At 43.3% G+C, this 13,520-nt stretch overlaps 1 protein-coding gene across 4 annotated transcripts in view; it reads left to right on the forward strand.

Moving 5' to 3' along the window:
• Nucleotides 1-13,520, forward strand: part of Rasgef1b (RasGEF domain family member 1B) — a 492,122-nt gene that overhangs the window by 160,944 nt on the left and 317,658 nt on the right. For all 4 annotated transcript variants that reach the window (XM_075942478.1, XM_075942477.1, XM_075942480.1 and 1 more), the window contains one exon: nucleotides 3,681-3,734. In XM_075942478.1, the coding sequence (XP_075798593.1) occupies nucleotides 3,681-3,734 (54 nt within the window). The remainder of the gene's footprint in view (nucleotides 1-3,680; nucleotides 3,735-13,520) is intronic.

Below are 13,520 nucleotides of genomic sequence, written 5' to 3' on the forward strand. Positions count from 1 at the left end.
TCTCACTAATAAGGTCCGAGGCAGGGGGATTTTAAAAACACATTGCGTTTTGTTGTGCTTGTGTCGTGTGACAAACACAGCCTCATGCAAACTTTGGTGGAGGTGACTCATTGGCAGTTTCTCCTTTCGTAAAGAAATATTGATGCAATCATCAGGAAGGTCACAGCCCAAGAAGGTCATCACCCTCTTGAGTCTTTCGTTTTCAGTAATTAAGCCAAGCATGTTATGGGAGGGCTCGGAAAGCCCACCCATAGCCATTCACAATTGTTGCAATTAGGAAACTGGATGCCAGTTAAAGCCTTTGGAAGGGAATGGAATGAAATTGACCAAGCGTATAAGTAAAATCTTCTTAGCAAATAGCTAAATTAAGGCTATGGACTATCATTGATCCATGCCATTGCTCTTTTATACTCATTCCAGGTATTAAGACTTTGCTATGCATTGGCCTTCAGCTCGAGTTGTTTCTACAAATACAACATTTCCAGCTCGCCATATCTTTTCTTTGTGTGTGTGTGTGTGTGTGTGTGTGTGTGTAGCCACTTCTGCACATTTTGACTCTTTCTTCTTCTTCAAATGCACTTCTCAAATCACCCGGGACTGTTCTAAGGAAATGGAAGGGTATTGTTTAATTTTGTGGGTCATTTCTCCTGGGGCTACAGCACTAACGTCTGGAGTTTCAGATATTCCTGGGGTCTTTAGGGATGACTCAGTCTATAACATGCTTGCCCTACAGCCCAGAGAACCTGAGTTTGAATTACCAGCACCCATATAAAATCTGGGTTTAGTGGTGCATGTCAGTAAACTCAGTGGTGGGTGGGACTGAGCTAGGCTGATCTCTGCAGTTTATTGTCCAGCCAGCCCAGCTGAACTGATGAGCTCCAAGTTTAGAGAGACTTCATCTCAAAAGATAACACGGTGACCAAACAAGGAAAACACCTGACCTCTGATCTCTCAATACATATGCACCAGTGTGCACAAACACCCAAACATGTGCACACCCCTCACATAAAGACACCATCTAATTTGCTCTTCTCAGAATTGTGTGCATGAGTGTGTATGTGTGTTGATTTCTGTGGAAGTTGATGGGTGTATACAATGGGTGTGAGTATGGACACAAGCCTACCACAGCTCATGTAGAGCGGTCAGAGTGTTATTGGAGGCTGTTCATTCATTCCCAGCAGCTCAGACCCGAAATAATCACACAGAAACCTGTATTAATTGCAATGCTGTTTGGCCAATATCTTAAGCTTATTTCTAGCTAGCTCTTACATCTTAAATTAACCCATTTCTATTAATCTGTGTATCCCCACATAGCTGTAGTTTACTGGGTAAAGTTCTGTCCAGCGTCCAGCATCTCTGTCCGGCAAGGCTACATGGCTTCTGTTTGACTCTGCCTACTCTCTTTCTATGTATTTCTTCCAGCCTGGCTATATTCTGTTAAGCTATTGGATGAAAGCAGTGTTTTTATTAACCAAGAAAAGCAACACATATACAGAAGGACTTTCCACACCATTTCCCCTTTTCCGTTTAAATAAAAAGGAAGGTTTTTAACTTTAACATAGTAACAAAAAATTACATGTAACAAAACAGGAATCAAGCAAGAATTATAGTTACAATATTTATATCTACTTTATCTTTTATCATAACTAAGGAAAACTATAATTATAACTATTCTTCAACTCCATCAAAGACTCTAGAAGGATATAATATTACCTAAGTAAACAGGAAGTACATTGTAAGCAACTTCCAAATTCTAGAATTGACAGAGACATCTCGCTGCCTGGACAGTCACCCAAAGTTCTTCTGTACTATTGGGGCATCCATCTTCAGCCTACAGACCCATAGTATCTAGCAGACTTTTCCATGAAGCAGGAAATTTGAAGATCTGTTTTGCCTTGTAATGGCAAAGTCCATCAGTTGCTTTCTTCTTTATCCTGCAGAATGTCTGGAAGACTATTTCAAGAAGCAGGAACTCCAAGTACCATCTCACCTTCCTAAGGCAACTCAGCAGTCATTTTTCTGTGGGTCCTGCATGTCCAGTTTATACAGCATCACATCAAACAGTCCAGGCAAGAGCAGTTTCTTGCCCAAATGGCTAACATACTCCATAAGGAGCCTCTGTGATGCCCATCATACTCTTGAAGTAGATTGGTGCTGCCAGCAGCAGACATGTCTCATTGTCATGAAAAGTCCTAAGTTCTTAAAACATTTTAAATGTTATATTCTGTTAGACTTTGAAAGGTTTGGAGAATAACTATCCATCTGAAATACATCTCTGTACATCTAGAAAACCTAACTAACACGACTACAAGCTTGACTATTTTAGATGACTATCTATTAACCTGTATTTCTTTTCAAGTTGGTACAATAAGAGGCTTTGCTCACAGAGCTTATCTTGCCAGACTTGCTGGTATATCTTAAACTTAGTTAAAAATACAGTCGTGGTCCTTGAAGCACCTCCCACCCCCCACGCACAAATGTAGCTGAAAGTTAGGCCTTTCTCATATTCCTATTCCTAGTTAGAATAGAGAATTACACATAAATTCAGTGGTTGGTAGAGAAATTCTGCAACCAGACTTCTGGGGAAGTTTAGTTGCATAACTCATGGAATTCAGGTCATTTCTACAAGCCGTGTTAGAGGTTTAACAAGCTGTTTCCAGCTAGGGACAATTTTGTCCGGAAGCAATATTTAGTAATGTGTGAAGATAGGTTGGTGTTACAATGGAAGCTGCCAGGGGGATGATATTGCCCCAGGTAGGGCATCCTTGGATGGGTGGCATGCCCCTCTCCTCTCCACAACAAGAATTATCAGTTCCTGGATGTTCTAAACCCCAGCTTAGCCACATAAGTGGACAGTAGTCAATGTCTAGGTCTGAAATAAAGATGTGTTTTTCCATTATGTAGGAGTCAGTCGCCTGTCTGCCTCTCCCCAAACTTCACTTTATAGAGTTATTATGTGGGAGTCTGCCTTCCCACAGAGACCTCCAGAAGATGCTGTGGGGTCAGGCACACAGCTGCTCTTCTGTATCAATCTTGTACCTCTCTCATGCATATTCACTGGGAACTTTCTTTCCACTGTTGGCTACCTCAAGAGAACAGGATATCAAGGAGATTTCATCATAAAACATGTGCATTCATTTTATACTTAAAAGTCAAGAAGATGATAACCTTGAGCCATCTTGTGGCTAGCAATGTTTTTTATGCGGAACAGTTCAAGATAGTTTCCTTGTGTGTAAATCCCCATGCAACATTGGATGCTAGAAAGCCTTGTAAGGGGCACATCATGCCAAGAAGCCACACATGCAGACAGGTACAGGCAAGAAGTCAACCGCAGGAGGAACAAGTGTGCTGAAGGGAGTGGGAGGGAGACCCCAAGCTCTAGCACCATTGTGTGCAGACGTAGACTCTCTCTCTCAGGAAAGGGCCCTGCTGCAGAGCTCAGGTTCATAGTACAAGCCACTTGAAAGATATTATTATTTGATTCTTTGTGAAATGAAGGTGCGAGCCATTTCCTCATTGGCCTGAAACAAATGGTCTAACCTGGAGATGGTGGCCTCTGGAATGCAGGGAGATCGGAGGCCATGGGACTAAGAAAGTGCACTTAGACCGGAAGCAAAAGGGAAGGTGATGTCCTCCACGCTGAAGAGCTCTGATGTGTCTGTGTCCTTCCTGTTTTGCAGGGCACCATTTTTAGCACACTGGCTGGTGAGAAGTCCTCATCTGACTACAAAAAGGTAAGAAGCGGGCATGCGGAGAATTGCAGCAGGACTGACTGCTTCAGGATTGGTGATGTTTAATTGAAAAGCTGCGTGCGATCTCTGAGGATGGTCTGTCTGATGGCATATTGCGAACAGCTTTTAGGGTATGAATGTAAGGCTCATTTTCAGGATGCGGGAACATCCGCTGTCGTCTGACAGATGTTCGGTGCAGAGAGACACTGACTCCGTATATTTCCATATTGCTGTTATCTGGTATTTTCTTACACAAGATGAGTGGCCAGGGAGTTCAGGTCCGTCCAGTAGACTGCACTGCGGGCATCTGTGTCTTTGGCTGCAAATAGAAAACTTGTAAACTGTAAGCTCAACGTGACAGCAAAATGACTTTGAATTTTGGAAGCTGGTTATATAGCGTAAAAATCTGGTTTGGATTCACCACAGTCATGTTTGAGGACGCTGTCATGCTTTGCAAACGGATTCGCTTCACCCACATCTGATAGATGTCGTCTGCGGTGCCTGCCACCGCAGCGTGGCTAATTCCTGGCTTTGAGGGCCAGGGGTCACTTTGATCCACCTCTTTAATCTCAGCTTTAACTAGAACCTGTCCTCTGGTCGAGGAGGGGAAGTGATTTCACAGTCAGACAACTCAGATTCTTTGACACTATCGTGGATATGAAAAAGCAGGTGCATGGGGAGAGAGGACTTAATGTGTTACTTGGCATTTCATAGGATTTCTATCATGGCATTATGTACTGTGTGGTTTCCATCTTTAGTATTGCTCAATCAGGAAGCAGGTAGAGGTATTTATCTTTAGGGGCAGTGTGAGGACCCACTCCCTTTTATTACTTTGATAGATTTTTTTAGATGATTTACCTTCCCTGAGTTCTGCTGCGTGTGCCTTATTCTCTATAAGAGGTGGCGAGCTGTTAGAGATGAAGACCATGTGTTATTTTTAGAACCACAGATCTCAGTGAACAAAGAGACTTTAAGGGATCGCTGGGCTCACCTTTTTCCCAGGGTGGGGCTAGCTTTGATAGTATTTATAGAGAGACCTTTGTCCTCTGCTGACAGTGAACTCTACGAGCCTGGTTGTTCCCTAGTGAGACGAGTCAAAGAATTAAAATCACTTGACCGAGCCAGTCCCTGCCTCCTATAAGTCCTACCTGCTCATTTCATGTAGACCAGCTCATATGCTTCCTTCTGAATCTCCTCCCATTTGATTCCTAGGGGAATATTTTCCTTATCACTTCTGATAGGCCTTTGATATGGTTGATTCCAATGAACAAGGAGCGTGGCATTCTGCTTTTGAAATCTGGTTTACTTACTACTTACTTGGGTTGGTTATACACCTATGGGCGCCTCACTTTCATAATATGCAAAATGGGAAATAATGATTGTACTAATCCGATATAGTATATGAAATAGTCTGCATAAAGTACTTACAAAATGCCCCCCCTTGATTTTGTATTAGCTATTGCAGCTGTTGACTTTATATAGCAAGTTGCCTTTTTTTTTTTGCATTACCTTTGTTACCATTGTCTAGGATTATGCATTATTCTCCAGATGTGGCCCCACTGTCACAGAGCATTGGGATTTCTCACTCTCCATTCTGCATGCTTTGTTTATGTGCTTGTTGTGAGCAAGGCACAATGGAGACATGACCTATGATGAAAAGACCGGCTGCGAGCTTCCTTGGGGTTGTCTTTGTTGGACGTGTGTTTTGTTCCTTGGTTTCTGCTTCCTCTCAGGTCTTCTGGTTGGTGTGACCTGTGCTTGAGCAGGAGTCTCAGTCTGGGTTGGGGGCTCAACTTCTGGTAGCCCGTGTGGTCTCTTGGATTTTAAAGCAGATTGTTTACTGGAGTCTTTATACAGGTGGGGGAAGGGTTGGGAAAACCTTCAAGAAACGCCAGGGCTTTGAGAGGCTCGCAGCAGCAAGAGGCTCTTAGCACCTCCTCACAAGAGGGAAATGGCACAAATAGTGCTTTTGAGCCTGCTGCAGAGAAGGAACAGACTTGAAGTTGTGTATACCAAAGCAAAGTGACGAGCAGTGAGAAGCCAGCTTTCCTGAGTGTGATGCTAACACTAATTGTCTGAGATGTCCTCACTTTCTACTCATAAGCTACGTCCTCCTGTTGGCCATGAGAAGTTTGAAATCCTTGGTCATGTCCGCTAGACATTCTCACCTGAGGTATCACATATGACTGATTCACTTTTATATTCAGGGAAACAATTTTTATGGTGTAAATGTGGGCTGTTTTGTATTACCCTGTTCATTTAAAAATGGTGGTTCATCAAACGTATTTTATGACGTCATTTGGCTTGTTTATCGATTCTCCCGTTTCTACACATGCACAATCTTAGCGGTGGTCATTTCTATGGCTGCATTTCCCACCTATCTCAGTTAACAGTTGACCACGAAGCACCTGTATGTGAGTTGTACGTGGGACAGTGTCTGAACAAGTTACATCAGCACTGGGCCGGGCACACTGGTGTTACTAAGGATGACAGTTGGGCATGATGACTTTTAATTCAGGAAAACACCCGGGCTGGACCCATGAATGTGGGAGGAATAGGCACACAGAAAATGATTGAAAGAAGGGGAAAATATGAGATCGCCCTGGGAGTGAGCTGCATTGGAAATAAGCGGGTTACGCACAGAACATTCGGGGGAAATTAACACATTAGAGCTAGGAGGAAACTGTCAATTTTGTAGGAAACCGAGCACAACAAAGGCTGGAAATCAAGACAAAACGTGATGTGTTGGAAGCCAGCTCAGAAAGTCCCCAGCAGAAGAGGTGGGCGTTCCTCTCAAAACTGCCGCTGCTGGGAAGTTAAGTAAAACAAGCACCGTGCAGTGTACTCTGGCTTTACTCATGCCCTGGGCCATTGATGGATTTATTGAGATCAGAGGAGGCTCATAAAAATCAGATTGTGGTTGATGTAAGATCAAGAGGGATGAGAAAATAGAAACAGTAACACAGTCTTTAAAGGAATTTGTTACAAAAGAGGCAGAGATGAATAGTTGTAGGGTTACAGGACTAAAGCTGGATGCCCTGTATGGTAGATGATCAAATGTGTTAAACACTGTCACAGAGAAGACAATGAACATGGAGGAATAAGGTCTCTCTGCAAAGAGGCTGGGGGATGGCTCCTTCCTGAGGCTACTGAGAAGATGGAGGGATTTGGGGTTCAAAGCCCAGAATTAACCTTAGACGGAGCCAGTGTGCTACCCTATGGTAACAGGGAAGATAGAATTTATGTAGAAAAAGGGAACTAAAAAGGCAGCTGTGCAGTTATATGGCTACAATCAATTTGTTTACTTTTCTACATGGAGGTGGGTGTGGGGTGATTGCTCAGTCTCCTTGAATCTGTGAAACTATATTATGTATCCATATGTAGAATAATTAGAAGAACCCAAGATACTTTCTTGTTATTATTTTTTTTCAGTTTTATAGACAGGGAGATTAAGAAGAACTTGGATACATTATTAATACCAAGATATGCTACTTGTAGTTTAAAATTTCCTATGAGTATCAGTGTTTTGCCTGCATGTATGTGTGTGCACCATGTGTGTACCCAATGCCCGCAGTTGTTAGAAGTGAGTGGCCAGATCCCCTGGGACTGAAGATGCAGAGGGTTAGGTTGTGAGCCACCATGCGGGTGCTGAGGAAGGTACCTAAGTCCTCTGCAAGAGCAGTAAGTACTTTTAACTACAGAGCCATCTCTACTGCCCTGTAATATACTACTTTTAAATAATTGTTTTGTCTACAGATATATTTTGAATATATAGTATCCATGTGATCCAAATCTCTGAGAAATATTGTCTATTCAAAGAATATTTATAATAAGAAAATCTTTCACTAATGTAGTTCGAATAGTCAAATTTCTTGGGAGCCTAGGTTGCTCCCTGCCTGGAGGTCTTTCCTATGTCGGTGTTGCCCAGATAGGAATCTTTTCTACAGCCTGCACATTCTGCTCTCAATCCGCCCCCCAGTTACTGGCTCATCATTCCAAGTAGCAAGCCGAGTATGCTACCTGATTTCCGCCTTCACTTCTCACATCCAGAGAGCTGTCAAAGTCTACAAATACCACAGTGAAATGTCCCTGGAGTCCCTCCATCATCTCCCTTAGTTCTTTATTCTTCCATGGAAGGACTGTAACAACTCTCTCCTTGATCCTTCCTCATGCCAAGTTTTCCCTTCCCCGCTCCACTTTTCAGTTGGCTATTAGTGTTGTGTTCCAAACTAGCAAACAGCAAGTGTACCAGCTCATTGCTTGGAAACATCTACGTGACATAATGGAACCTATTGTCCTGCATAATTAATAAATGCCAGTAAAGACATAAAAATAAAAATGTTTAAGCAATCTTACAGATTTCAGCATTAGTCAGTATAAAACCCACCCAGCCCGCCGAGAAGTCTTTCCTGCTTCTAGTCACAAGTCACCCTGAGAAATTCCTGCGTTCCCTCCAGCTCCCTTTGCTGTACCCCATGAGATGGCTAGAGCGTGGCGGCCTGGAACATTCCGCTCCTGAATGTGAGCTCTGAGAACTCTGTGTCACTTTTTCTCGAGTCCTTTCCTCCCTCTCTTACCTTTCTCAGAAACTTTGCTTCTCCATGGACAGACCCCTTGGACAAGACTCCTATAACTTGGTTTGTTTGACTTATTCAGGTGAACTGGTTAGTTTTATTACCAGTTTGACATGGCCTGGGTACAGGGAACCTCAGTGGAGAATTGCCCGGATCAGACTGGCTGGTGTCCGTGTCTGTAAGAGATTGTCTTAACTGATTATGAATATGGGAAGGCTCAGACCCCTGCGGGTGGCACCATCCCTAGGCACATGGGTCTGTCTGAGCTGTACAAGAAAGCTGGCTGAGCAGGAAGCACTGAGTGAGCAGGAAGCATGGTTTCCACTTCAGTTCCTGACCTGACTTCCCTGAGTGATGGGCTATGACCTAAAAGCCTAAGTCAAATAAACCCCTTCCTCTCCGAGTTGGTTTTGGTCAGAGTATTTTATCATAGCAGGAGCGAAAGAAAAGGGGAACATCAGGCAAAGCTAGCGGCTTTGCCTCTTGCGTATTTAACATTTTACAATTGGTCTCAATATAGGTCGAGTAAGTGTTTGACTTCTAACAATTAAATTTTGGAATTTTTGCACACATGTGATAAATGCATATCTTGGGGGTGGAACACAAGATTAAATATAAATATAAAATCCTTTTATGTTTCATATATATCTTATACACATAGCCTGGAGGGAGCCTTAGACCTGTCACATGAGGTCATGTGTAAAATTCACCTCCTGACCATCACACCAGTCCTCCAAATGTTTCTGGGTTTCAGGCTTTGAGACTTGGGATAATGAAATTGTATGATATCTATCAGTGCACAGCCTGTCAACTGCTTCCCATGTCCCTCGCGTTCCTGTGGCAGCTTTGTGCATTGCACGGATTATCTCCTTTGATTACTGTGGCCCCTCTTTGAAGAAAGCATGCTATTCTTGTGTTATTGACATACAAACCAAACCAAGGCTGGAGGCACGGAGGAGCTTGCCTGCAGTCTTGCTAGTAGTAGGTGTTGGAGTCTGAATCCAGCAGTCTGGCGCCTGCACAGTGTGGCTCTTAGTGTTTACTACGTCTTCTTCCCACTGACTTTTAAAGACCTTTTAATGGGTCCCACCACCCCCACGATTAGCTCCTGGAGAGGGGAAACAAGGCTGGTTCTGTTAGGAACAGAGGGACAATGCTTGTTAGGCAATAAAGGCTCAGGAGAGTTTCTTTAGCAGACAGAGTCACTGGGCACATAACCTCCCCAGGAGTATGACATCATTCTAGGACTGTGTGGTTCCAACAAGCAAACTGTTTTCTCCCTTTTTATTGGAGTTGAAAAAGAATATTTATATTCAAGATTTATTTATTAAGGCCATTTTTTTAGGTGGTCAGACTTAGAAAGTTCCCCAAAGTCTGCTCCTCCATCAGCATGTTATGGAGTTGTAAGAACCTTTGTTTTCTTAACTGTTAATTCAGAAAGCCTGGAAGCCCATTAGGGGAAATGTGCGCATTTGTCCATTTATTGTGGATTATTTATTGAGTGCTTCCTACTTGAAGGTCCTTTTTATTGCTGATGTGTGAAAAGAAACTAATGACTCCCTCCAGGGTAAGTTCAACTCAGGTTGCAGGACAGGCCTAAGTCCCACCCACGTGTGTTGACAGCATCGCTGCCCCAATGCTTTTTAACCAATGCTGACATCTGTGAGGTATGTTGGCTTGGTAAGTGCCAGAGAACAGTCCTCAGGCTGGCCCCTTGGTGTCTTGCCCTGCCTAGCTTTTGTTGTATCTTTGTGTCTGATATGTTCATCTCTCCCAGTAGAAGATCTTTGGGTCCTGTCATTGTGACTCAGTACTCGAGGTGGGACATTCTGAGCCAGTGCTGTTTAACTGACAGCAGACAGCAGTTTGAGCATAGTGAAGAAGAAAGATGCGCTTGCCACCACCCCAGGCTCATTCTGTCCTCTGTGGCTCTCTCTCACCCTGGGGTACAGATCATAGGGGGCTAAAAATGATGGGCAGGTATGGCTGACATAGAAGGCGGAGGTCAGAAACAGATGAATCGGTCCCAGGAGTGAGTTGAGTATGGACATACTTGTTTTGCAAATTACTTGGAAATGAAAAACAGTGATTTTTCCCCCCAAGTTAATATCAAAATCACTTTACTCTGCTCTTGTTTCTATCCATATGGGGTAACCTAGAGCCCAATCTGGAACCCTCACCTAGAGCACAACACTAGGATTCTCAGGGTGAAAGCTTGCTTTTAAAATTCAGAAAGTGGGGCTAGAGAGAGCTCAGTGGTTAAGAGCACAGGTTACTTGTTCAGAGGATCTGTACTGGATTTTCAGCCCCCACGAAACCACTAACAGCCATATGTAACTGCAGCTCACGACTTCCTGTGATTGTGGGAGACCCAACATGCTCTTCTGGCCTCTGTGAGTACTACACACATGGGGTGCACAGACACATGGGGTGCACAGACACATGGGGTGCACTCTGTGGGTACTACACAAATGTGGTGCACAGACACACGTGCAAGCCAAACACCCATACCCATTAAACAAACAAGCAAACAAACAAAATCTTTAGAAATAAAATGCAGAAAGCATTTTGGTGGTTTATTATATGCCCTTTGCACATGTAAGTAGAAGTGGGGCTATTTCCTTTATTCTCCTTTTATGTATGCCTCTGAACTTCTGGCATACAGAGGTTTTAACCTATGGAAATATTCATTTTAGAAGGTGTCTTAGAAAAATTTGCTATAAAAATTAGTTTAATAGATAATTCAGAAAACTATGTCATATAATAAAGAGTATGTGTTTTGGGCTTGGGTGGTAACACATCCCTTTAATCCCAGGATTTAGAAGCCAGAGACAGGTGTATCCCTGTGAGTTCCACGCCAGCCAGGGCTACACAGTAATACCCTGTCTCAAAACACAAACGAAAAACAAAAACAACAAATATTAACTCCAAAGAGTATTGACTTTGGCATACGTGATAATATAAAGGAAACCTGCTTGGCCGTGAAATTTTTGTGAGGTATTTGTGGCCATGTTCCCACTTTGACTTGGGAGCCTTCTGCTGTTAACAAGAGCCTGGAAGTGAACAGAGAATGCACCCTGTGGCCTCCGAGCTCACTGGGTGACGCTTTTACCTTGACTGCACAGTGACCTGCTGCATTGTGTTGGTAATGTTCCCTCAGGAGGTGACTTAAGGTCACAGTGGGATGGGCCAGTGGAAGCTCAAGCTTTTCGTCAATATTGATAAATGGGTTCTTGGGAAAAGACAAGTCAAGATAGCAGTATTGGTGGTTAAGATATTTATTCATAAAAAGATATTTATTCATGCTCAATTCTCCAGCCTTTTGAAACAATAATGTATCTTTACTTTGTTGCTTATATTCTTTTAAGTTTTGAGATTATAGTATAATTAGCAACGTTTCTCCATTCCTTGTTCTTCCTCCAAAGTCTCCCGTATACCTTCCTTGGTCTCTTTCAAATTCATGACCTCTTTTTTTATCATTAATTATATTGCATACAAAGCTGGACGCATATATATATTCTAAATATAAGGTTATATTCTAAATATAAGCTGCTCAGCCTGCATGCTAACTGCAAATATGTTCCTAGGGCTGCTGTTTGGTACTGGGTAGCCTTTGATGTGCTCTTTGGGGTACACAATTCCTCCCCCTCTTAGCATCCTTCAATCTCCTGTACCTGTGTATGGCTGAGGCCTCGTGGGCTTTTCTCTGGCCACTTTGACGTGTCTGTTGGTGTCCTCCTTGTTCAGCTCGTGTTTGGGCAGTCATGCCAGCTAGACATGATGGATGTAGTTTCTAACATTACTAGGAGACACAGCATCACAGAAAATTTCTTGATCTTTTGCCAACAAAAGGGAAAACATGCCTGATACTGGAAACCTAGCTAACTACTCAGTGCTGGCAAAGTCATGGTTATAGGAGAACCCGAACCACTGGTTTACTAAACTGGCATAATTATTCCCTAAAACAGTTTAGACATTTGTCCTTATACCCATAAGCTCCACCTCTTGTCAAGGAATCTTCTCTTCACAACAGCAGGGGACCACTACAGAAAACCACAGCTACTTGGATTGCACCCAGCTGTGGACCCAGTCCCAGCAGACACATCTACAAAACACTTTGTTCCTGATTCATACCTAACCCTGCAGAAGAAGGAATGGAAAGATTGCTGGGAGCAACAGAGAGACAGAAACAGGAAGATATAATGATCTGATCAGGGAGAAGAAAGGCGCGCGCGGGGGGGGGGGGGTCTTTAGGCAGGGAGAGGAGGTGAATACAGAAAGGGGTTAAATGACAATCAGGATGTCTGATAAATCTTTAAGGAATCATGCTATCAACTATTTACATAAAAACCCAACTCTATAATAGTCTGTGTATACATATACAGAAACCGTTTTAATGAACTTTTCTCACCTGGGCTGACAATGCTCCCTCCGAGAGCAAGACCACCTAATAAAACCTCAATACCAGACACGAGAAGTCTTCTCTTGAATTGTCCAGCAGATTCCCATAACATATGGCCCATTGCTATCACCCTCAGTTTGCCCCCAGAGGAAGAAGCCATGTCCCTATTGCTGAAGACACCATGTACTTCAGAAACTGGATCTAGAGAAGTTTGAGTTGGAACTGACCTGAATGTCAACTCCCTGAGTAGTAGTTTTCCCAATACCTGTAGGTGTCATGCAGGCTTCCAAAGGAGGAAAACAATCAAAATCCTATGTAACTATGATGCTTATCAATCTCAGCAGTGGCCAGCATGGCACGATAGCTCTAAGAGTGCAGTATTGTCTCTGTGGCATAGATACAGTGTCTAGCTGGCATCCATTGGATGCCACAAGCTGGCTGGATAGATTCCCACGACTCTCAGACTCTTGGAAGAATTCTCAGGCTCATAGGTCATGATGACTTCTTCCCATGCCCTGGGAGAGGGCACAGAGATGAAGTCAGCCCCCTCAGCATCTTGGAAATTCCTCCGTTCCCTTTTGGAATAACACAGTAACCATGTTCTGAAGCAGTTACAGCAAGGAGCGTCATTTCGAGTATATTTTAATGCTGTTTGCTTTAAAAATAGTGTTTTGGGAAACAGCAACGGCTCATTTTTTGGTAGAACGCTGGCTTTGCAAAGTTTCTGTAGGGCCCTCTGCTGGGAACAGGATGCCATGTGCCCACTTTCAAGGTTCTCCCTTTCTCACATGTGAACACAGGTTCCCAGTTTAC

Source organism: Microtus pennsylvanicus, chromosome 12, assembly GCF_037038515.1.
Source record: "Microtus pennsylvanicus isolate mMicPen1 chromosome 12, mMicPen1.hap1, whole genome shotgun sequence".
NCBI lineage: Eukaryota > Metazoa > Chordata > Mammalia > Rodentia > Cricetidae > Microtus > Microtus pennsylvanicus.